The 26,807-nt window shown below is 34.0% G+C and overlaps 1 protein-coding gene across 1 annotated transcript in view; it reads right to left on the minus strand.

The window, feature by feature from the left end:
• Positions 1-26,807, minus strand: part of LOC149795525 (MICOS complex subunit MIC60-like) — a 75,078-nt gene that overhangs the window by 32,072 nt on the left and 16,199 nt on the right. Inside the window, exons 4-7 of the mRNA XM_089965332.1 lie at positions 16,298-16,448; positions 14,518-14,569; positions 13,944-14,033; positions 2,034-2,173 (exon numbers count right to left, since the gene is read on the minus strand). Of these exons, the coding sequence (XP_089821458.1) occupies positions 2,034-2,173; positions 13,944-14,033; positions 14,518-14,569; positions 16,298-16,448 (433 nt within the window). The remainder of the gene's footprint in view (positions 1-2,033; positions 2,174-13,943; positions 14,034-14,517; positions 14,570-16,297; positions 16,449-26,807) is intronic.

Below are 26,807 nucleotides of genomic sequence, written 5' to 3' on the forward strand. Positions count from 1 at the left end.
GTCCATTTAAATTCCTGATGTCAGCTGCTTCTGTTTAAAAATTTTATAAAAAAACTACACTGAATTTACACTTAAATGTGAACCATGTGTTTAGTCCATGAAACGTAATGACCAAGTCATAAGGCTGAATATACATGTACACAGCTACGAACATCAGTTCAATTCTGACTGCATTTATACTGTATGGGACTTGTCATTTAATGTATGGTTCTTTCCGACTGGGAAAGTCTTTTTAATTCTTTCATTCATCACAAGATAAAATTGTTTCAAATAATATAACCCTTTGGAAACTAAAATGGACTCTCTCTAATAAAGAATTAGCTTGAGCAGATGTTCTTTAGAAATAAAGATAGTGACCATTATAAACACTGTTATAAAACTAGCATCAGAGGATGATGTAAATTACAGCATAGGAAAGGAGCATTTATAACATGAAGCTATCTGACACTGCGCATTGTAGTTTACAGCTCAAATTATGGTTCCGTCATTAACTGAGGAAGTTTGGTAATTGTTTCTAATTAATCTGATTTCAGCAAATTGTCTTAATGAATAATAATTTGGAAAATTGTCAAATCTGTAATGTTTAAGAAATGTAAGGCATTCTGTGTGGTTGTATCCACATGTCCTCTTAATTGATCATTCTTGTAAGGTAAAATATAAAAACAACATTTTTATCATGATGGAAAATATAATCAAGTCATATGGAAATGACGCATCAATAAACTAATTGTAATACAGATCTAAGACCATTAATTATTTCAATGCAGCTTCCTGTTTGTGACTATTGGAGCATTTGGCTATTTGGCTATTGTGACACACAAAAAATATAAAATTCAAACCAATTTCTTTCAATAGTATTTAACCAATTTCATATTTGGTATACTGCTTTGCAGCTAAAATGGATTCAGTGGGAGACATAGGATTGATTGCTTTCTCTCTTGATAAAATGATAGAAGCCAAATTCACATTTCTCTAACATGGCTTTAAACAAATAAAAGACCTATTAGTAGCAGTAATACCAAGTTTGTCTCTACATGTATCTCAAATTGGTTTAATGGTTTCTACTGCTTATTAACGAACCATCTAATTGGAAAAATAATTTTGTCAACAACTGGTGTTTAAATAGATCTGCAAGTTAAATGGTATTAAGCTTAACAAAATACTCACCAAACTTTATGAAAATATTGTAAATTTGAAATCTTGAATAAGTCAATGTTGTTGAAAATCAGAAGCAATACTCATGAAAAGCAAATCTGCTCAACCCACCAAGTTTTCAGGTAAAATATAGAAAAATTTATTAATCTTTTCATACTGTTTAATCTAGAAACTTCTTAAATCTGATAAAATTCAGATCTTCACAGTTGTATACACCAATAAAAGTTTACTGTGTCTTTCTGAATTTTTAGTCCACATATTTCTAGTACCCTATCAAATAAAATACTGCAAAGTTATGTCTGAAAGAGTTATCATTAATAACTATATTTTCCAAATGGCATATGTCACTTTCTGACATTTGAAAATTGTGACCTGATTTGTGAAACCCAACGTCTAAAGAAAATGACCCGTTACTGGTGTATATCAGATCTCCACATAGGTCTGTCTTTTGGTCAAAAAAAAGCTTCAATTTCACCTACTTCAATGATTTTCATATTTGTATGGCAGGTGGTAAAACTGAAGTTATTCAAGTTTTAAAACTAAAGCCCATGCAAGATTTACTATGGTAGGCCGATCATTGATTCGAAATATTAGGATTGGTAGTTTTTAATCTGAGACAAGATGAAATCAACTTCACTTTCCTGGCATGATCCAGTGAATTTTTTGTATGATAATGATCTTTTTGCCACTCTTTATGATTACATTATCACATTGTCGTATGCTAGGAGGGTGAATGGGGCGAGGGGTAAATTTAAATGGACTAACCTGAACTGACTGACTACTATTTCAGCTGTTACTGTGTTCAGTGTAAACTGACAGCGGGAGAAGTGTAAGTAGCTTTAAATGCAAGCCACATCGTGATATGCAATATCACTTACATTGGCGGTGTCATCCATGGCTTTCTTCAGCAACTGGACATGGCTTTTGGTGCTTTCTAACACTCGATTCTGGACTTCAATGGCCTGCTTACTCTTGTTTGTGCAGGACAACACTAGATTTTCCAAGTTCACCTCCAGGGCTGAAAAACAGTTAAAATATAAACAAACGGTTCAAATGTGAAACAAGAGATGGTTGCCATCATATGTATCTATTTTTGTTTATTTACTTTTTTAAGCCTACCCTGTCCCATCCCAGGACCTGCATCCAAAATGAACATTCATTTCAGGTTCACATCCTGGTAAATCATTATACCAAATAAAATCATTCTCCTGCAAATGAAGTAGACAAATTCGGGTTAAAATGAGAAATAACTGACTGATGGTGCATATATGATACAGAATTTGATATTACAACATTTATATTACATCCCAGACAAACTTTTTTAACAATTTTAAAGTCACCACATATTGCAAGTATTACTCAATTCTAAAACACCTTAAACAAGCTATTTTTTTTCTATATCAAAGGAGATAGTTCCTCATTTATATTATAAATAAAACTTTTGAGGTTTACCAAACATGCAACACCAATTACAAATTTATCCTTCAATTTTTTCATCATTGAAAATATCCAACTGATATTGTGATTGTGTAATTACTGATAAAGCATTGAACAAATCTTATTTCCTACATTTAGGTTAGTGTACAAAAATTCATTATTATTTTGCCCATGTAACAGGACACCACATTTGCTTTTTCACAAATGATAATGAAGTTATGTTCAATGGTCTTCTAAATGAAATCATCAATAAGAAATACTCTACTAGACATACAATGTTCACATCTGTATTTTGCTGCTGATAGAATTATTATAACTTAAATTAGGAAGGTCGTATTTTGTCCACACTTAATATCAATGACAAGAATTTTTAATTCAATGTTTATCATCAGAAGCACTCGCATCTCATTACATAATTTTCGCTGACGGAATTAAAGTTTGTAAATGGGGTCTATTTTAACTATTTTTTTCTTCTGTTCTTCCTGCCCATCACATTACCAAACATAAGGTTTTGGACTAGAAATGTAATGTAAAACTCACTTAACCAGCGGGTAATACATTATAAGGAAAATAAAGCCAACCCATTTTGAGGATCTGCAGTCACCAGGAATAAAAAAAATACACAGTGCTTGGATCAAACATTATACTTTTATATGAATTTTACAATGTTGTTGTTTACTTGAACAAGTGACCTTTGGGTAGTGACACAATCATACTCGTCACACAACTATTGCAATTAATATGCACAGATACAACACTCAAAATATCCCATGTTTTCCTGTTTTAAACAGAGGACCCTGACTAAAAAAATCAAAATGTTTCTATTTTAATTTCTGAGGTTTAATCTGTTTATAACTGTTCAACTTGCAGAATATCAACCGATAGCTTCACATTTGTTCTGTTGCATTATCTACGGTATTTTTCTCCTTGAATTTTCATACTGTGTTGAATTTTCAATTAGCAAAAGCACTCTCAAGCTTATTTATGCCTGTGTGTAGTGCAAAAGAATAACTTATAAAATGGTGTTACTTAACCATATTGGAATGAAGCATAGGTTATCTTGTATCACTGTCAACTAAATGATTTAGCTTATCCAGATCTGCACTAATACCAAATGCCTGGATTATCTTACTTTCAACACAACTTTGTCATTCTCACAGGCACTCTCTTTGTTTGTCACAAATATTCAATTAGTTACTCCATACCAACTGTTTACAAAAATTAAAGTTGTACAAAATTCACAGAAGCAAGATAATCCAAGTACCTAGGTTCCAGCATCGCTATATTCGAGGTCAAATTTTATTATACTAGATCTGTATTATTTTGTACCAGTTACCCCTTTTGATTTATCCCCCACAAAAATAATACAGTGTCTTTACACTAGACTAAACGGTTATTCTGAGATTATCCATACTACTGGATTATCAGCATTAAAATTATTCAAGTATGACCGTACAACAGTCAACTTGGCAAAATTCTGACCATAGCATGACATTCATCTGAACTATGCATGTTGCAGAGTCATATGACTAAGTGGGAAGAAATTTCACTGCACAGCATTGGCATAATTCTGAATATGTCATGATATTCATCTGAACTATGCATACTGCAGAGTCACATGACTAAGTGGGAAGAAATTTCACTTAAGTATGACTATAAAGCTCTGGCATAATTCTGAATGTCATGACATTCATCTGAACTATGCATACTGCAGAGTCACATGACTAAGTGGGAAGAAACTCCAATGAAGTATGACCGCACAACATTGGCATAATTCTGAATATGTCATGACATTCATCTGAACTTTGCATACTGCAGAATCAGATGACCATGTGGGAAGAAACTCCAATAAGGTATGACTGCACAGCATTGGCATAATTCTGAATATGTCATGACATTCATCTGAACTATGCATACTGCAGAATCACATGACCAAGTGGGAAGAAACTCCAATGAAGTATGACTGCACAGCATTGGCATAATTCTGAATATGTCATGACATTCATTACAAGATTCTTCTAAGTGGGTGGGAGTTAAACTGAAGTATGTCTGTACGGCAGTGAACTTAACTTAATTATAACTATGACATGATACTCATCTGAACTATGCTTGATGCAGAGACACAAGACTAAGTGGAAGGAAGCTTCAATGAAATATGACTGTACAGTATCAAACTTTACTTAATTCTGACAATGACATAACTTGTCTGATAATGCAGAGCCAAAAGCCTCTTCTAAGTGGGAGAAAGCTCAAATCATTTCTCTCAGTTGTTACCAAAAGAAAAATACACTGTTTAATAACAATCTTTGCCTTAGATTCTTGAGATGATTGGTGAATCTTGACCAGAAAGGATTCATTTCCAGTAATACATTCATACTTCTGTACGCCTGTTAAATCATAATGAGGGTATAAAATCCCCCAAACAAGAATACTGACACTCAAAAACACTTTCTACTTTATAACATAATTTTATTTACATCCTTATTGTAAACTAAAACATGTCATATGGACAAATGGTTTCATTTAGATCATGACAGATTCAAGTTCTTCAAAATGCAAGTAACTTAGTCCACTTCTCTAGGGTTTTCAAAAAGTTTGGTTGTTTTAGTTAAAAGATAATATCATTTTATATTGTGCTTCATCATCCCAAGCCAAAACACTTTTTTGTCTGAAAAGGCTGTCAAGTAGGTGACCAGGGGCCCTTCAACAGATGGATCTTCTGGTACACTAATCACCTGCAAAAAAGTTAACTATAAGAACATGTCTATACAGTGAAAATGTTAACTGTCAGAACATGTTTATCAGCAAAAAAGCAAACAACAAAAAAGATTCAATGCAGTTAAAAAGTATCAATGAAAATATGTCTTTACAGTAGAAAAAAGTTAAATATAAAAATATGTTCATTTATACAGCAAAAATGATAACAATCTGGACATGTCTATACAATAAAAAATGTAACCAGCTGCACTGATCTATTCAATAAAAAAGTTAACAATCAACCAGGCCTGTACAATAAAGAAGTTAGTTATCAGACCATGTCTATACATTAGAAAGGTTAACTACCAACACTATCTATACAATAAAAATAACAGACCACAAGAACACATCTATACACTGAAAAAAGCTAACATAAAATGTCTACACAGTAATTTAATTATCAAAAAATGTCTAGTGTGCAAAAATTAACTATCAGAAATGTATAATAACAATCTTGGTGCTTAGTATCTCGCTTTTTTCAATCATCCGCAAGTCAATGACAAAAGCATGTTATTTACATTTGTAAAAAGCTGATGAGACATAACAATGGGCCCAAAACCAGACACTGTGGACTCGAGTATGTGTTACATCTTGTCTATCTAATAAAAAATTGATCTTTGACTATTAGTGGTTAAATATGACACTTATCTCTTCTTAATTTCCTGTAATAAAAATAACTTTTACTTATTCATCACTAAATAAATATCAAAGACTGTTTTAAATTTAAAAAAATCTGACAAATCACAATACACAAAATCAGGTACTGTGGATTTGGATAAATGTTACAACTCAGCTATCTAATATAAAAATAACAGGATATTTGATTCAACATGACAGCTATCTCATCTTTTTTCCTGAAATAATTGCTTATGAAATCATTCCCACTTAAAAATCCGATGAACACGTTTACAAAGGACACTAAATGAAACTTGATCCAGCATTAACAGTGGCTTGATTACATCAAGTTTTTGGAATCTAACCAAAATTCAAACCATTTTGAAATGCATTTCTGTATAAATACCAAGCAATTAAAATCCCCACCATTTAGTCACTAACAGCGCTATTATATTTGTCTTGAACTACAATCTGACACAGACACAGGTAGTAACAGATGTAACACTGCTAAAAAAATATACTTACATGCTATTCATCAGCTGCTCTCAGAAAGAATGTGCTTTATTTGACATCAGACGATCAAAAAGTGGTTGTATATACATGTTGTAAAAAACATCAGCCTTTCTTCCAGATGCTTTTCAATATTTCATCAGATTCACATATGTAATATCTAACACCAAACTGATATACGTAATTAGAAAAATGCTTACTAGGTAAATTCAGTACAATGTTAATTTTATGACTTGTGTCAGGAGTAGAGCATCAAGTGTCATTTCTGTTGGGGGTTGAACATGATCAGAAGCTTGAGCTTTTGGCATAAAATTGTTCCAATTTTTAGACATAACATATAATACAGCTGTTAAATACCAGACATGACAAAAAATATACTTTCAATAAACTTAATGTAAACGATTCCTGCTCACATGCTCAGAAACAATGTATTATGACACAAATCACGCTAAGTTCACTGTGGACCCAATATACCTTAATAATGCTGTTGCAGAGTATATTCTAAAAATTAAAAATATGGGGGAAAATTTCTGACCTATGTTAAAAGGGGTGTGTGTAGCATATAGGTGGGATTTATTGAAAAATAATAGTAACGTTTGAAAACATGATGCAAAATTTTCATGCAATATGTCGATTTTGCAATGATTTTTTAAAAATAGAAATCAGAACATAATGGTGAGGTTTGAAAACATGCAAGATTTTCATGCAATGTGTTGATTTTGCACCATCATTTTTTAATAAATCAGCACAATAGTGTGGTTTGAAAACATCATGTGAGATTTTCATGCAATGTGTTGATTTTGCACCAACATTTTTTAATAAATCAGCACAATAGTGTGGTTTGAAAACATCATGTGAGATTTTCATGCAATGTGTTGATTTTGCACAATGATTTCATTTAGAAATCAGCACATAAAAAATGGTAGGGTCTGAAGACATGATAAGAGATTTTCATGCAATGTGTTGATTTTGCACTTGCTTTTTTTAGAAATCAGCACATAATGGTAGGGATTGAAGACATGATGAGTGATTTTAATGCAATGCATTATTCTGCAACATGATTATTTTTAGAAATCAGCACAAATCCCACAATGGCACTGCCTATAATATAATACATCCTGTCCTTGACATTTTGCAAACAAAAAATTACTCATTTCATGAGATCAAATTCTGTATCGTGTATGTTTATTGGGCATTCCATTTTTATTCCTGTTAAAATATTAGAATACATTAAGGCCTTCTGTGTGATAAGTCAGAGCATGGATGACATTTTAACAAGAGTCCCTTGAAGGGACTGACACTTTACTTGCTGAAAAGAACTTCCAGGAATTTAAGACAAAACCATTTCTTCCTTTTAAGTGCCGAGTGTTGAAACCATCTCCAATATTCTTCAGCAACAAAATTTCCAAATTCACCACTCTGGTGCAAATATTGGTTGTCAGAGTGGCATCAATTTCATTTAGGATGTAGTAGACATTATTACAAACTTTTGTGAAAACTCATGTCAATATGATCATCCATTCAGAGGAAGTAGCAGTTTTCAATATGGTGGTCATGGCAACTATATTGTATGTACAACTGGTACCATTTTCACTTATGAACAACTTAATAATAAGTCTTTCTAGTAAAACCTTTGTTGATATGGCAATCCATTTCATCGGAGAACAGAATATATTTTCAAGATGGCCATCATGGTGGCCACTGGGGGTTAGTTTGCATCCATTTTATGTAGAACCAACTTGACACCATAAAAATTCTTCTGATGAAAACCCGATTTCAAAAATGACTTCTCAACAAGATTTTCAGGAAGGTGCTATGGTGGTCAAATTGGTGCCATGTTCATAGAGGACCAACAGTATAAAAAATATTTTGATGAAAGCATAATGTTAATAAGACCAACCATCAAGGAGGAATAGCAAAAAGAAAACCCTGTGTTGGTATGACATTGTATTTTGAAGGAGCAAAGATAATAAAATTGTCAAGATGGTTTCCATGGTGGCTTAATGGAGATCGGACTGGAACCATTTGCATTTAGGACCATCTCTACACAATAAATATTATGCTGATAGTAGAACATTAATATGACCAGCCATCTAGGAGAAATAGCAAAAACAAGATTTGCAAACTAGCCATCATAGTTGTCTAATAGGAGGCCAGATTAAACCCATTTTCCTTTACATCCAGCTAGACATCATAAGATCAAAAAAAGTAGTCCATTGAAAACCCCATGTTGATAAGACCACTCATTCAAGAGAAGGAAGCACTGATTGTAAGATTTTCAACATGGCTCCTACGGACATCATATTCATTCAGGACCAAGACATCAAAGAAGTTTTAGTTACAAAATCCATGCTGATATGACTATCTGTCCCTTTTGAGTAGTCAAAAAAAGATTCAAAGTGCAAGCAATAACATTTTCATTCAGAACAAATTAAACATAAGAAATCATCAGGTAAAAAAACCACATGTCAATATGATTCTTCATTCTGAAAGAGCAACAATAACAAGATTGTCAAGATAGCTACTGTGACAGCCATACTGGATATCCAAGTGGTACCTTTTTCATTTCAATCTAAGCACATAAAGTCTTTCAGTGAGAACTTCATGTTAATCTGACTATCAATTCAGGAGAAGTAGCAACTAGATTTTCAAGACGGCCACTGTGGCAACCATTCTGGATGTCTGAATGGAATCATTTTCATTTTGGATCAACCCGACCGTGGGATGAATGCGTGTGGTAAAGCTTCATGGTTATCTTTCTACAATATTAGGACAGTGACAACAGACCAACTGACAATATAAAATCAACCATACCATAACCAGCAAAGCTGAAAGTTTGATAGTTCAATAGAAAATGTGTCAGTTTTAAACACAAAGGATAAAGCTAAGAACTGTGTCAATTACACATTAATAAACTCCATCATAGCAATGATATCACTCTTAAGATTATAAATGTACTCGTATAGAACAAAAAGGTGACGCAGAGTGTTGACCTGTACAAATACTAATTTTGCACTGAAAGAAAAGGATTAACTGGCGCAAAAGTTTATATCATGTGAATATTTCTGGCAAAGGGAAAATGAGTATGCTGCACAATTTTTTCTGTTTACTTGCATATTTTTGAGGCACTATGTTGTATGTTCTCCATTTATTTAACACTTACTACATTCAATAATTACAGTAAAAGTCACACAGGTCATATATGCGCATTTACTCAAATTAAATATAAATTGTTCTTAATTCTGATCAACAAATGTCAATTTAATCCTCATTATTAAATATTCTATACCTTAACTGTCATCAAGAAATATCCAGAAAAAAATGATCACTTAGGACTTTTACAATGATGGCCAGGTACTAAACTGGGTCAAGTGGTCAAGAAAAGAGCACATCGAATTTAATTGTCATGATATAGGATAGTTAAAATTTGTTTATCAACATGTGTTAACATTCACTGTGGCATCACAACAAGTGATATTCAATCTGGATTGTACTGGATCACACCTTTCGGTTGATCTTATCCAAAAATGTCCACTTACTTTAATACTGATTTGACATATGTATTTCTCAAGGCATGTAAATGACATTCCAAAGGAATACAGCTGTATGACTACCCTAATAAAGTGAATAATTGCCATTTAAGGGTATATAGAATCAAATTCTAAAATATAACACTTATTACTGAAATAGTCAGTGCTGAATGCCTACATGACCTGTACAACTTTTACAATAAATCTTTTCACCAAGAAAATTCTTTTATTAGGCAGACACTGTCAGATGGCAATCTCAGTGTGAACTCATGTTAATTACTCAAGTCTTACCTGTGCTTTTCTATGTTAAACAATCAGCATCCTCTACAATGTATTATAAAAAATCTGCTAATGTGGTTTTTGTCTTCAATAAATGTCACCATCTATGACGAATTTATGGCTTACCATATAGGAGACTTTTGGTGCTCAGATAAATTAATACCTTCTTTATTTACATTCCATTAAATGTCTCGGCAACATGTAAAAGCAGCAACTAAAAATAATTTATTTTTTAATAAATTAATTTTTGTATTTTCTTATAGGCAAGTCTTCATTTAAAAATTCAAACATGAATTAATAATTGGTTTTGCTAACAAATATTCAGAATATTAGTTTAAGCAACACAGCTGATGTCTATGAATACTTAAACCTGGAATATCTTATAAAATCAAAATCAACATCCTGAAACAACCTTATTTATTTTCCAATTCCAGACACTATTTTAATCTCATTTTTACAGTCAAAATTTTAAAATTATGGATCTAATTGCAGTGAAACAAAAAATATAATTTGCAAACGATATTTAATTATGTTGCAACTACTACAATAGTAAATAACTGTATAAAACTGAAAGAACTGCTTCAAAATGTGTACTTTTGAAAAGATACACAAAAAATATTTTTCGCGATAGTTTTTATTTTTAAGCCCATTTCTCTATATAAGAAAAAGGATGCTATCTTGAGCCAAATAAACAAAAAGGATGCTATCTAAGTGAAATTATCTCTGACAAAGTACCAACCCCCAGTTGTAGTAAACTGCCTTAAAAGCAACATAATCCATAAAACAATTTAGGGGAACAAAAGTTTTCAGAGGAAATATGGCCAAGTGGGAAACAAAACAATGCCTGGAATAAGTTTCCAATCACAAGCCCTCTAACATTATTCTTCAACTTGTGGCTAATGTAAATGTTAATGCATTCACATTTGTGTCGGGAAACTCAGAATAACATCAATAAGACCAATGTGCATCATGTGTAGCCATGACAACAATTGAGTTGAGCAGATTTCTATATACCATATGTTCTATGTAATATCTTCAAAACCAGTCAGAAAAATATACATGATGATTAAATTTTGTTCACCCAGCATTCAAATATCCATTTTCTTCCAGGAAATCACATATACTCACTTGCTTCTGACATCTAGTAAACTCTAATATCATTGTTTACAATAATATATATGTTGATTTGTTGAGTTTGGCCTTTATCTCAACTGCACCCAGAGCAACCATGCATGCAGGAACATTAAAATTTTAATCCCAGTCCAGATCTGACAAGTTTCTTGAATCTTTTTGAACAATGACTTTTGCTATAGTGACTTAATATGCATATAATTAAACAAAGCCCACAATTTCATATGATGCATGGAAAGGTCCATCCTGTCAGATATAATATATATACTTTTCTTCAAAATTCAATAAAATATGCAGACAGTCCCTATACAACTATTACAGTACAATAGAGCCATCAACGTACATAGTCAAAGCATGAAATAAATTCAAACAGCTTAATTCCCTTCCCATACTCCACCTATGAGTGACCTGAGGTATACTTTCATTAATAAAAGTTTCTTCTGTTTATTAAAATAAAATAGCAATGTGTCCCACATGTAAAAGATGTTCTACACAACATCAATCTTTGACATGTTGGCCCATTGCTACTTTGGCATTTTTGACATGTTGGCCCATTGCTACTTTGGCATCTTTTATTTTTCCTTGTAATATAATATGCAATGCTCAATGAACATTTACTGCTACATAAATGTACAGTGGAACCCTGCTATAATGCAATAATTGGGGCCCAAAAAATTGGATCGCGTTAATTTTGGGGTTTGTGTTAATGTGGGTTTTTTAAAAGTATTTTACCTTTTTCTGAGAAAAAAATCTTTGGCATATATACGTTTGCTCATGTCTAATGTATATGATGAATAGGGTATCAACACCGTTTACTATCGTGCTGATGTGGCATGCAGTTCATCCATAATGTACGTAATTCCATCGAAAAACTGCACACAGATTTACAATATTCAATAATTTTGTCCCAGATCATTGTGTCTGAATTCAACGTCTAATATACAGCATGAACAGAGTATTAACACCATTTACTTGCCTTCTGATATTGTACCATCAGAGCTTAAAATTAATCCATAATACATGTAATTCCATTGCAAAAATTTCATACCTATTTAAACTGTTCAATAATTTTGTCACAGATCATTATGTGTCTGAATTCAATGGGAAAAATTAACAGCAAAAATAGGTTAAGAAAGACAAAGCACATGTATGGTTCATTAGGTTCCAGGGTCTATGAACAGTGTCTGTACAAATTTCATACTGCTAACATTTTCTCATATGCATTTCCGTGTACATTTATCTACTGCAAATTTCCAATAATTAACACCTGTATGCCTATTCGTTTGAATGACTACAGCAAGAATAATTAACAGTCAACACATGCTTTGAGCGTGCATAAAAAAATTAATAACAAATTCATAAACAAACACCACACACATGTAAAACAAGAGAACTAAGTGCAGTAGGCCTGCAGTGGTCACGAGTCATTTTGATAAATTTTAAGCTGAACGCATGTACAATTTCATACCCTTTCAATTTCCAGCTAATTAAGCGGACATTATTTACTGGTCAACTAATTGCCTCTAATTGCATCGCCCAGCCCAGCAAACATGTTGGCGGCTTTTGATTTTTTGATGTTTATTAAATTGTGAGAATTTTTTTATCAACCACCGCATTGTCTGCTGCTTGGTTGTGCATGCAGTTAAAGAAGAAACACATGTTGGCTATTGTTTGAGCAACGATTGTATACAGAATTAGACAATCACAAAAACGACTTGCTGGCTTTACTCATGGATCAGTAATAAGTAACATTTCCGATAATGTTCATTTTGGCATAACACTTCAAGAAATTGTTAATTTCAGAAGCTATGCCATGAATGTATTATATTAAAATTCATACGCGAACTCTTCCTCAAAATGATAATAAACATTGTACACACTATTTCTCAGTATGAGAAAAATACATGTACATGTATTTCAAATTTCAGGCCACACCACGATCTTATTATATTCTAATTCATAAGCGATTTCTTCCCCAAAAAGATAATAAATTTTTTATATTCTATTTCACATACTTGGAACAAAAAATATTTTTTCATGTGAGCCACACCACAACCACGTTATATCCGAATTCGTGTTATTGCAGGGCATGTTATGGTGGGGACGCACTGTACTAATCTAAAAACTTTGAAGAAATTTTTTTTAAAAGTATTTACCAGATTTCTCATAAAATACTTCTTAAAAGCTGTTTATAAAAGCCAATTCAAGATAATTCCACAATTTGTTGTTTACAACAAGACATTGTTTTTACTGTATAACTCCTTAACCTTCTCCATAGTTTATAATAATAATAATAATAATAATGAGGACATTGTATAGCGCCTAATCTTTAGAAGCTCTAAGCGCTTTACAACATTAGACAACACCTATAACATAAAAAACATATATAATGATATGATTACAAAAAAAACACCATAAAATTAGAAAACATAAAAAAGATGCTAAAAATATTTAAGGCAGGAAACATTATTAGGTCTTTAAGTTTGTTCTTGTTCCCCAAATTTGGCCTTAACCACCTCAATATAATACCTGCATTCTCTGCAGCTTCCTCTTCCTCTCGCTCTTTCTTCTTTCTTGCTGCTTCAGCTCTTTCCCTCTGCCTTCTCTCTTCTACTGTATCTGTCATTTAAATAATTTAATGTGGTCATTTCAAACGTGAAACGAGATATGCTTGCCATCATATATATCCATTTTTATTTATTTCCTTTTAAGCCTACCCTGTCCCATCCCAGGACCTGCATCCAGAATGAAACTTCATGTAAATAATATCTCCTGAACAAATTGCATTCATGTCCCACCTTAAAATGATTGCTAAATTCATCATGGTGGCAATATTCTAAGTTATATGATTCTTGGTGAGTAGTAAATATGTGTTATAAATTCCAGAGCTCTTTATCAATGTTAGTTAAATATCAATGATGTATGTATTACCACACTGAGCAATAGTCCATAGGCAATCTTCCTTCACAAGAACTTAGCCCATAATTATGTTTAAAGGGAAATAGTTAAAACAATCCAATGAATGAGAAATAAATGGTTCACTACAACTCAAACAGCAATTAAATAATAAAGTTAGGTAAAGTATACATATCAGAAAACAAACCTTCTTTGACAGGTTGTACAGGCACCTCCTTTTCTTTCTTTGTTTCAGCAACCTGGAAACACAGAAAGTTTTGCTAAGCACTCTATGTTTGTCCTCAATATTATGCAGCATTTTAAAATATAACGTGTCACATCAATTCAATGATAAACAAGTATGCACATTATTTGCATCAGAAAATACTTTTATCCCATTACAAACAAATAAAACATCGCCTTACAGATCTGTATCTCCTGACGATCTTTACCAGTAGTTTACAAAAATCTGTCAGTAATTTTGACCATCTTTCAGTAATTTGTCATCTTAAAAACTTATAACAACTTTTTTAATGTCAATAATTTTGAAGAACCTCTCAAAGTATTAATTTGTCTGTTTTAGTGTAGCTGACTATTCAAGTAAAACACATCCCCATACTAACCAAAGCCTGCATGAACTGGCTGATGTGAGGTCACAATGCAAATCCTAATTAGGACCGAATTATGTCACTCAGTGATCGTAAAACACACTGCTTTATATTACTCATCAACAGTTAATCATATTTGCAAGCTTTAACTCACTCATTACCCTACTGATGCCTGAATTTTGTGCCATAATGCATTCTCAGGAATATAGTGATACAACTGAAAAGCCTAATAAATAAATAAACCTCGAGAGGAAATACTGTATTGTCACAAGTAAACTTCACAACATACAAAGTGTTTCCACTCCATGAAAGAAATATCAATACTTCCATGTATCAACAAAAAAAATGTAGGTTTTCTTCTGATTATATATTTTTAAAGGCAAAGTCATCAATTTGCATGAGTTTTCTCCATTCTGTGCCAATGCAATTAACATTTTACAATAACTTTGGGACAACATTGTTTTTACAAACTTAGCTTGTATATATCATTCTTCAAATTGTGTTGTCAAAATAATGACTGTATTCATACGAAAATGGTGTATTTTTATTTTTCTTAACACATTTCATGCACAGATTGATACTTTTGGGGCATGGTAACTAAATATATAACTGTGCAGTTGTATATGACAGACTTCAGAGCATAACATCTTTAAATAAAATATCTGAATGATTGTCAAATTTACTTGCAAGGATTTTCTTCATTTTGTTTATTTCTATATTCCAACATAAATTATTTTGTGGCCTTGTCAAGCTTGCAGTAATGCTCATCAACAGATACATACAATTTCTGATTGTCACATTTCAGTTTGCAATCAGCACTAATCAATGTCTTGATTTATCCATCGTTTTCAAACACAAATGTCCTATGTGTTAAAACCGGTAATTACAAAATTGTACTACTAAATTTTTTCCGGAGTTTTGGTTCTAAAAAGGTTATAGAGTATTACAGGTATACAATAGTGTATGGGTGAAACACTGGAACAGGTTATGGAAAGTTCTGGTTCATGTAGAAAACTTAATCATAAAATGGTAATATTGGAAGTCAACCTTTTGCTGTCAGGAATTTGTTTTTTGGCATTTCTGGATTATAACTGATGATAACTGATTGAAGGCTTACAGCTGACACATTTTAACATCTGGCCATTCTAATTTGGAGGGAGAGAGAAAAAGAGATCAAAGGAGCAGGTGAAAAAATTAAATGGCCTAAATATGGAAGTGTGGGGTCTAAATACTACACAAAAGGGCAGATACACTTCCCAAATGGAGAAAAAAAGTAGTTCCAAATGTGATTCAGACACTGTGGCGATATTGTTTTTAGCCTACTGATATATTTTAATTTAAAACATGTGTATACATTTATTTTCCAGATCTACAGTATACCTTTGGTTTGGTTTCTGGAAGAGCCAGTGGGATAGACTCGGGTTCAGAATCTGGGGATGTTTCTCTCCTCTTCCATCTGCCTTCTTCCTTTGTGTTCTTCACGTCACTTCCAAAGGGGTTATACTGGGAAGTCGACGGCAGTGGCGGTATCCTGAAAATATAAGAATCAGCAACATCTTCATGGAATATGAATGCACCACAAGATAACTTAAGTTTGGAAGTTCAGTGCTGTAATCATCAAAATGTATCAACACAAAGAGTTGTACAACTCCCCAGCCAACAATACCTAAAGCAGCTGTGATCTAAATTGCCCACAAAACTAACAGAACTTGAGTGAATTTACTAAAGTGTTAAATATAGTTCCAAGTTATTTGGCCACAGTTCTTCCCAAAATTACGTCCAAATGCCAAATCAATCTGTAGACAACAATAACTAAGAAACAGACCAAACTCAAAACTTACTGAGGTGTGAATTAAAGATAACAGTGACCAAACTTTGGTGGGACAGTTTTCTGTAACCAATATATATATATATATATATATATATATATATATATATATATATATATATATATATATATATATATATATTCATGTGTTCTTCTTTCTCCTCCTTGCTTGCCTGTCTAAGAAAAAAGGGGCATACAACTGCCTACAATTTGCCTGGCCAGGAGAATAAAGAAAATAACCTGCAATTGGCATAGTGAATTCTTTGGTGACAATTGTTCCATCTCTTGTATGTTCCCTAACTGGGTGGTGCAGAGATAGGAGATTGCACTGAAACTTAAAGAGTAACTCTTGTGTTTCTCTCTTTCTCTCCTTTCCAAAAATATATCCCAACAGAAGTGGAGAACCAAAAGGGAAGGAGCACGATGAAAACAGCAAGGAATGTTAACTGGAATTTTTGCCTAGACTGAAACAAACATCAGATGCACAAACTCAAGAAGGAAAGAACAGGGTTAGAAGTTATATTAAATTTTAAAATTTATGTGGCGGGGGGAGGGGAGGCAAGATCTGTCAAGGTATTTTAAAAAAATTGACATTCAAGACCCAAAGCAGTCACATCATTATCTCCATGGTGAGTAAAAAATTTGACAAAGAAAGCTTCTAAATAAAATGAAAATAAAGAAGTGTGCGTGTGATTTGGATTTTTAACATAGTTTTAACAATTTTTCAGTCATAACACTACGCTGTCTGCAGTGTGCCAGTTTATAGTGATGTCTAGCACTGGGGTATCATGCTGCAGACATGTAGCATGATGTCCCACCCAGTCACATAATCCTGATACCAGGCCGACCAGTCCTAACACTAACCTCTTAATGCTGAGCGCCAAGCGAGGCTGCTGTTAGTACCATTTTTGTAAGTCTTTGGTATGACTCAGCCGGCCATCGAATCCATGACCTCCCGCATCCGAGGTGGATGCTCTAATCACTAGGCCACCGGAGCGGTTCAGAAATAAAGATAGAATGAAAATTAATAAACAATTAAAAAAACGAATACCTGCAAGTGCTAAGAAATATGTAAGCTTTCTCAACTGCTAGGCTAGCCTAATGAAAAACCATGTGCAAGAAAACAATTTTTGTGATACCAGAGTAGAAACGTTCATTTTTTTCAAATTTGTCAGGCTTTTAATATTCATTTAGGTTTCATTTAGATTTATATGGCTTCTTTTAATTTAATAAGGTCAAATGAAATTTTAGGGCATTTTTGTTGTTTTTGAGGTCTGTATCTAACCCTGAAAGAAGTCAACACAATGTTCCTGACTAACTCTGACATGGCATTAAAGACTTGTTTGTGCACTTTATCAACATCTAGACAAGGTACATGCAGATAAATTATTGCATAATGGGACTATTTACTAGAATGGCGAGAAAGCTGCATGCAAGTCAACATAAGGAAGTTCTTCATTACCGGGATCATGTATCCTCCATGAGAAGCCTGGTAAGTTTTGAAATCCTTAACAATTATTGCAAGATTCTCAGAGGTGTTGCTCGGATTTGCAACTAGGAGTCTCAGCAGCAAAAGATGTAGTCCACTCCCATAAGCATATTGGACATATCTGAAGTGGCTAAATGCCCATATGAAAAGAACCAGTGGTTGTCATAGAGTTTAATTTTCCAAATTCTTTACACCACTGACATAGCTCTTGTTTGTACATCAGAGTGAGATTGAATTTTGTCAATTCAAGGAAAGGTCTTATTCCAAACAATAAGCCAGGCATCACACACTTTCTTACACTTGGCTACTGTTCTATCTAAGCTATCAGTTTAATAACTCTTCTGAATCTCATTGCAATCTTTGTCAATTTGCCCTTTAACCCCAAGATACTCATCCAAATTTGCGAATGGCATTTTGTCTAAGTCTTGATTTCGAGGTCATATGCACTACTTATCAGCTACACCAGGAAATGAACAAGCTACTCTAAGTCTTTGAACTTGCTGCCCAGCTATTGGGTCATGTTCTTTTGATGTACTCTTATAATGACAACATGTACATCTGGGGGCCTTTCAGCCTCTGAATTATGTCATTGTAAATATCAGCACACCTAATACCATCACTTGATCAACACATTTTCCAACTAAGCAGGTGCTTTTAGAAGGACTGGCAATCCACTGAATTTGCTGCCCAGCTATTGCATGCATATGGAGGACTCCTGTGTAAGTGATTTTCTGCATCCCAGATAAAAATAAGCTGCATCCAAATAAGCGTGATTAAGCGTTTCCACGACCTCTGATTCTAAACAGCAAACTATCATCATCTTCATCTACATCCACCAAGGCATTGACCTTATACATAGAACTGATTGAAGGTGGAGAAAGACATATTAATGGATACCAAATCCTCTGATTTCCTTTATTTCTGTATTTAAATAAATTCAGGCCTTTCCACTGTCAGACTGTCATGTTCCGACATTTCTATTTCTTCACTTTCATCAACAAGTGCCGATTGGATATGCCAACAGTAATTGTATAATAGAATGCTGATCGAGTAGCTCTGTAACTAATATCAGTTTGATATGAATTTCATAGGAATGGTCAGTCCAGTCAATCATCCAACCAACTCACCAGTTCATTCATATAGAGCCGGACTAATTAGTTAGCAGTTGAAACAGCATACCAAATACATTATATGACTTGTGGTCGGGCCAGCTGGTGCAGTATGGTCAGTACAGTCAACTGGCTGTGTGATCTGTATGGAAGGCTGGCTTGCCAGACAGCCATCAAGTGACTCTTGACCACTGTGGTCACATATAGGTCATTCATATGGCTGAACCACTTGGTTGGCAGTCCAATGGACTACCAAAGACAATATATGACTTGCAGTCCGGTTGGCTGGAACATTATGAATCAGTATGGACCATCTGTCTGTACTGTATTGGCCATTGCAAAACTTCACACCCAGAACATTTTCTTAATATTTTCATGCACTGACCGGGTAAATGATACAAGCTAACACCTCTATGGCTGGGGACAAAATTAACTGTAAAACCACCATGCCTCATTGGTGGGGTGATACTGACTGCAAGCCCATATGCCTTATGGGTGTGGTCCTATTTGTTTGTGAGCTCTCACAACTCATTGATGGGGTCCTAGGCTTATCCCCTGTGGAATTACACTATATGAATGTCATTTCTACTCATCAACATATCAACAACAAAGCCTTTTGAGACATACTGATTATATGCAATTACAATGTTTTCCATTGTATTCATTGGTACAATATATTCTGGTGCTATTTTGTATGTCAATGGGAGGTGCACCCATGAGACTAAGCAAAGATTCTACTGTATTTCAGGTACAGTATCTTCTGGATATATATTTGCATCTGCATGGGGTAGAGAGGGCATCATGTCAGCCCCCATGAAACTAATCAATGATTTGGACATAAAATGTATGTTAACAGTCATACAGTGATGTACTAAAGTATGCTCATATTTGCAGCCCTTAGCTGCTTTTCAAAGCAATTACAACAAATAAGCAACTGTATGTGTGTCCATTTATGGCTGACAAACGTAAATCATTTATACTTCTAGCAACTGGTTGCCATCCTTGTAATGAAGAAGAGAAACAAACAAATTTATATAAATAAATGACTTAGAAGTTTAACAGTTTAAAAGTACAGTGCAAGATAATGTCTCGAAGGAAATTAAATTTACTGATCAAAATCATTTTGTAATAAAAACGATTGGTATGATAATTGCAAAAATATGAATAAATTTACCAGAGTTCACAAAAATACTGGATGCACCATTTAAACAACATTGTGACTTACTAAGGCTGCCATGTTTACCAAATATGTCAAAACATGTACATAGTTTACACTAACCAAAATGATCCAGTTTAATCAAAATGATTAGAAACTGATCTCCCCATAAACCATCTACCTGCTAGGTTTACTGACTTGCTGACAGCTATTATAATGTGCATTTAGTACCTGACTCAAGTTACAATTGTTTCAATTGATGTTATGTCTATGTCTTTGTTGAGTATATAGAACAATTACAGTGTAACATCCCTGTGACTGTAGTTATGTTTTTGAGTGTTACATGCATATGTACAATAGTCCCCCTCTTGAATGGCCCTCCTGACCAGTGGCCACCCACTCCTTACGGCCAGAATCCATCGGTACCAACGAGTTTGTGTTCAAAAATACCCCTCACAAAAAGGCACCCAGCTAAGGGCTGTTCCAGTAAAACATATACCCCCGGGGGGAAGGCACTTTCAAATTCAACCAACCCACAACAGACGCAATTTTAAAAAATTATGATCAACCGTCAGATGTGTTTTAATCGAGAAACAGTGCCCCCTACAGAAGTATAATTTTTTAACATAATTTCTGGCTATGAGTTAGTGGGTGGTAGAAGCGATTTTAATATTGGGTTGGAGACAGAAGCGATTTAAATGACAGCTGGCAGGAGGTAATCTACTGAATTCTTATAGATCATATAATCTACTGAATATTTTTATTTGCAGTCATTCATTATAATCAGTCTTTTGTCCTTTTGTTTGTTTGTCTGTCAACCAAGTATGTCTCTGATACTGTGAAATCACAAATTTTTGTGGTGGCTTATTATTTGTAGATGTCATTTATCAGTCCCTTAATACCTACTAATTTAACATCCATGAATACAGATTTTATAATAGATATTTCTATTCTAATACAGAAATCATGAATTTGTATCCTTAGTAAACTCTGTGTTTACTAAAGTGATCACTACGTCTTGCTATTTTTCTTTGTTCTCAGGCATGCTGCTTTTGATTAGAATAACAGTAAAACTGGCTGCCATATATAGATTCCCTTCATCTGAAAATGGTGTAATGGCCATAATGATCTGCTGAAACCCCAAAATCTCGTGTCTAAATGACTTCAGCTGTTGGAGATAAATGTCAAATCAACACAGGCTCCATGTGCCCAAGTGTACTAAGGTGCTTGCTTTTACATCACTTGCACATCTCACAGAGCGAGTTTGTGTCACAGATCAACCAATTTTGGTTGGTGGTCTTTCGGGGTTCTACCTCCACCTAATATATTGTTAAAAAATCACCAAAAAAACCCCAAATCAAACCACACTAAATCAACCAACTAATCAACTGTGGCCACAGCAGCAAAGGTACTAGTCAATCATTTTTGCCACAGCTGAATGAGTTTATAACTTTTGACTCAAGTAATTTTTGTAGACCTTAGAATATCGTCAATTATGCCTTTCTGACAGTTACCTAAAAGTCATCATCATCAGTTGGTGCAAATAGATTTTTCATGGTGAGCATATGAGATGGAAAAGACTCGAGCAATCCTGCATCACACACTGCCGAAAAGTTTACATTTTAGCTCACTTAAATTTTCTCTTAACAATGTTCATTGTTCCAACTAGAACTGTTGTAACTTATTCAAGCTATATTCATCAATATCTGGAGATATGCATCTGTAATAAATATTTCTAACAAAGTATGAGAATGCATCAATGTTTTTCAATGATGCATTTGAATTGAGCAACAACCACAATCAACAAACCAAGAAATAAAATTATTCACATCTCTCAGGCAAAAGTAGGGTACAATCATAATCTGCCAAAAGATTTATAAATTTTTAAATTTGCCAAATATTTTTTCCAACAATACTGATTCAGTGGACATATCACCAGAATGGACAGAAACAGACCAGAAGGTTAAAATTGATTTGATACAGCTTTTAAGTAGCTAAACTCATATTGGTTTAGTTAACTGTACACCCTTTATTGTCTTCTTTTGATGAAATTTCTTACTGAAGCTAAGAAAATAATGTTACACACATAAAAAAGAGGCACACTTCAACTCATTATTGTTTTTATTATACTTCTCCATTCCAGCCTGTTCTTATGATATTGTCCCCCCACATAGTGTTTGTCTTGTTTATGATATGTATCTAAATTTCTCACTTACTTATCCTACTACTATACAAATGTTCTGTGAATATGCATATCAGTGTGAAACACAATGGGGAGACTAAATCCAAGATTGAAAACCTCTACATTTCTGGATGTATTCTGCTTGGATTCCATATTTATGCACAAAACTCAAGAGTTCAGGACTCTCTGTACTAATTCAGTTCCCACTGTAAACCTGTGCAAACACCATGATATTAAAATTCAGTAACTTAACATTTTGAGTGCTCATGATCAAATTTGTATCAGTATAGACACATGACGACAGGTTTTGTGAAAAGAAAACCATAAGCCGCCGCACTATTTTCTGGATCTATACAAATCTGAAATGTCTGCTTTCAATACTGCACCAAAGTGTCAGCTGCTGATTTCAGTAATGAGTCGTCCAAACTCGGGTCTGTAAAGGGACAGAAATTATGTTAATAGGACGGAAATTACGTTAATAAAACAATGTCCCTCACTTTTTTCAGTTACAAGTAGGACAAGCTCTCAACAGATTGTTTTTACTAAAATCTTACTTTCATTATGAACCAATCAGAGACAGTCAAACCCATATATACTCTATTTTAAATAATATTCACTGATTTATAGTATGGTTCTCGTTCTTTCACATCTGTAGTAATGCGAGTCCTTTGACAACTCTCAATGGTTGTAAGCCTTTTTTGACCATGCTGAATGGACACACTTTAAGATAATGTTCAAGTAACAGAAATACCATGGGATAACCAGAGACCAATAAAATCAAATAGTCAAGTTATCTCCCCTGCAGGGATGCTGCCAGGATTTCAGGATGTATTCTTAAGTTTTGTGTGTGTATGATCTCCAATGAGGAAGTGGTGGCCGTGGGAATAGCCTAAATATCTGTCACTCTTTCTTACTGTTCCACTCTGTTACGGCTCTACTGTTATCAAAATTCTTGAGGAGATGTCATCTCTAGTTGTATAGCTATTATTACTGTGATGTCATTGGGCATGGTCACATGGTTGTGGTGGGGTCTTGGTTGGGATGGCATAAAGGCCATAGGCTTACTCAATATTTGACAGCTAATTATGATGTTGTCAAAAGAATTTAAAAATTTCTAACAATTCAATTGGACTCGGATACTTGATTCATAGTCAATGAACAGGTTCTAAAACTGATGTGTTTATTCTGGAGCTATGTTCCTCCACCACATTCCAAATTTGGCTATACCAAAGCTGAAATTGGTATAGTTGCATCCTAAACTACTATCATGGCTACTTCAAATGTTATTTAATGTGAGACTCATAGCTTCAGTGATTTTGGGTTTAAAAAAATTAATTTCTTCTCAAACAACTCAAATTTTGTGCAGATTACATTGTTTTTTAATGATACAGTGAGAATTCTTGATGTGTAAAAATTGCGCAAGAAATGAACAACATCAGATCAGAAAATTACTACCACTGGGAAAATAATGATAGGAATATACAGAAATAATGATATAATTATTCAAGTAGAATATGTGGTGAAAATATGAGTGCTAGTTCTACAACTTTGTGCAAAATACACCTTGTACAACTATTCTGTTGTTTCTAACAACACTGTAATATGGCAATAATTTCTGTCCACTTTTTACTTTAGTCCTCTGCTAATTAAGTTTTAGATTTTACAACATTAAGCACATTTTACTTTTTGACAATAACACATCATTATAAATATTTAGATTGCAAGAAAATAGAAGTTACAATTTTATTAAAAGCACGGGTACCAGTAGGACTAAAGGAGATGGTAAGAAAAAGAATCAGAATGAACAGATTAGTAGTGTAGTAAAGAATCCATATATCAGAATGACATCAAGTATTTTTTTCATCAATTTCATCATCAGTTAATGATACTGCTTAAAAATGTATTGTACTAGATAATAGACTTTTTTTTAGTTATCCATTCTGCAATACAAATACCAAATGATGGCTTGGAACTAAGTGCCAAAAGGTCTGCAGAAAATACCACCATGATCAAAATATACACAGGAAGAACCAAACACAAACAGGACAAATTGTATCCATCTTGCTTTGAGTTTACACAGATCAGTCAGTCTCTTATGTTTAATGTAATTTAAGTTTTGTACAAAGAGAGCATGTACATCATTTGGTCATACATCTGCATGATATAAAAGTTTGTCTCTTTATTCTTTTGTTGCCATAGCGGTTCTGCCAACTAGAGATCTACACACACTTAATTATGCTGTATGGAGATTCTCTGATGTTCCCTATGAGCATTAAACTGTTAATTGTTTCTGAATTTAATATGATCCTCCTCCTCTGTGTATGAATATTATTCTGTGCTGTGAACTCGTTTCATTGCCTGCTGTCTGAAACGCATATGCATAACTAGCTTGAACAAGTTACTGTTCTTTATGGTTGTGCAATTTTCAACATCTCATATGTATGGCCCCATGGGTATTCTCTCTTGGATATCTCTGTTCCAAGAAGAACATTTTTGAACCAGAGGTGAAAATATGAGTCCCACTAGGAAAAGTTGCAGTCCCCTCTCAGAAAACTATGCAAATTATAAGAACTATTGGTTGCCATAGTTTAATTTCTACATTCTTTATAACACTGACATAGCTCTTTCTTGTTCATCTTTTTTCGATCCAAGGAAGGTCGTATTCAAAGCACTAAGCTAGGCATCACACACTTTCTTACACTTGGCTACTGTCCCTTCCAAACTATCAGTTCTAGCAACTTCAGCACTCTCCTGAATCTCATTACAATCTTCATCAGTTTGCCGTTGAACCCCAAAATATTCATTCAAGTCTAAGTCTCAACATGTCATGATTCTGAGGTCACGTGCACTGCTTATTCCGTTACACTTGAAAATAAACACAATAATGAAAGCTAAAGTTGTTTATTTGATGTACTGTTATAAATGACCACAAGTACATCTCTGGGTATTTCTGCCTCTGAATTCAAGCACTGTAAATATCAGTAGATTTTCCCGCCCAGTTGCCAGTCAAAGCCTTTGATCTTGCCGGTTAGCTATTGCAGCATATTCTTTTGATGTACTCTTATAAAGGTGACAACTGGAAAGGGGGGGGGGGTGGCTTTCAGCCACTAAATTCTGTCATTGTAAATATCAGCACAGCTAACTGATCAACACATTTTCCCACTATGCAGGTGACTGAAGCAGGACTGGCAAGTCTTTGAATCTTACCGCCCACCTAAGCGTGATTATAAGTGTTTCCGAGACCTCTGTCAGTTTTCACTAACATGAACTCTGCCAAAGATTCACTTCCTTGAATCAGTGTTTTGCTGCCTCTTATGCCAGATTTTTCTCTTCCATAATGCTGTATTAGGGTTTTAAGTCCAACATTTCCATAATCTGCTTGTTTAGACATGGGTATCTTGAATAAATATAACCGGCATATTGTCCATCCAACACGTACATCGTACTTGCACTCAACATCAATTTTGGGAACAAAATCACACAATGGTATTTCCAGTGACATTTTCCCAATGTCCAACAGACCGATATACATGAAATTCATTGTCATCATATCTATCACCAGCCAGTATTTGCCGTCTGCAGACAAACCATGTTGTCATTCAACCATTTTGGTTTCTTGTGTGGCCCTTATTAGAAACGCGCATTTGTAAAACTTCCACGATAAAAATTAAGGCTAAAACTCCATAAAAGGCTTGTTCCAGGGCCAATGAACCAATCAAATTTAGTTTAACAGCCATTCATGTCGAACCGAAGTATCCAGATATCTGGATGTCGCATCAAGCGCTGTGAGATAGCTGCGGCAGCGCGAATTGCGTCGCGTAATGCACTTTTAAAGTTAAAAGTTTAATAAAAATTGCATACTGCGCAAAGCACATTTTTTATATCTGCGACGTTGACTTATTTGCTGAACGCGTATCACTGCTTTAAAAGTACACGAATTCATACAAATTACGTGCACTCTCGTGTACAGGCATCATTTTCTAACCCAATGTTTTATTCACGTTAGAGAGGGTTAGATGCGATTTTAAATATATATATGGGGTTTTTTTTCCTTCTTTCTGACAACCCCACCAGCGATTTCTCATTTTGTCAACACAACCCACAACAGAAGTGATTTTCCTAACCA

The sequence above is a fragment of the Sinohyriopsis cumingii genome, chromosome 7 (genome assembly GCF_028554795.1).
Source record: "Sinohyriopsis cumingii isolate HCF-2022 chromosome 7, ASM2855479v2, whole genome shotgun sequence".
In the NCBI taxonomy this organism is placed as follows: Eukaryota; Metazoa; Mollusca; class Bivalvia; order Unionida; family Unionidae; genus Sinohyriopsis; species Sinohyriopsis cumingii.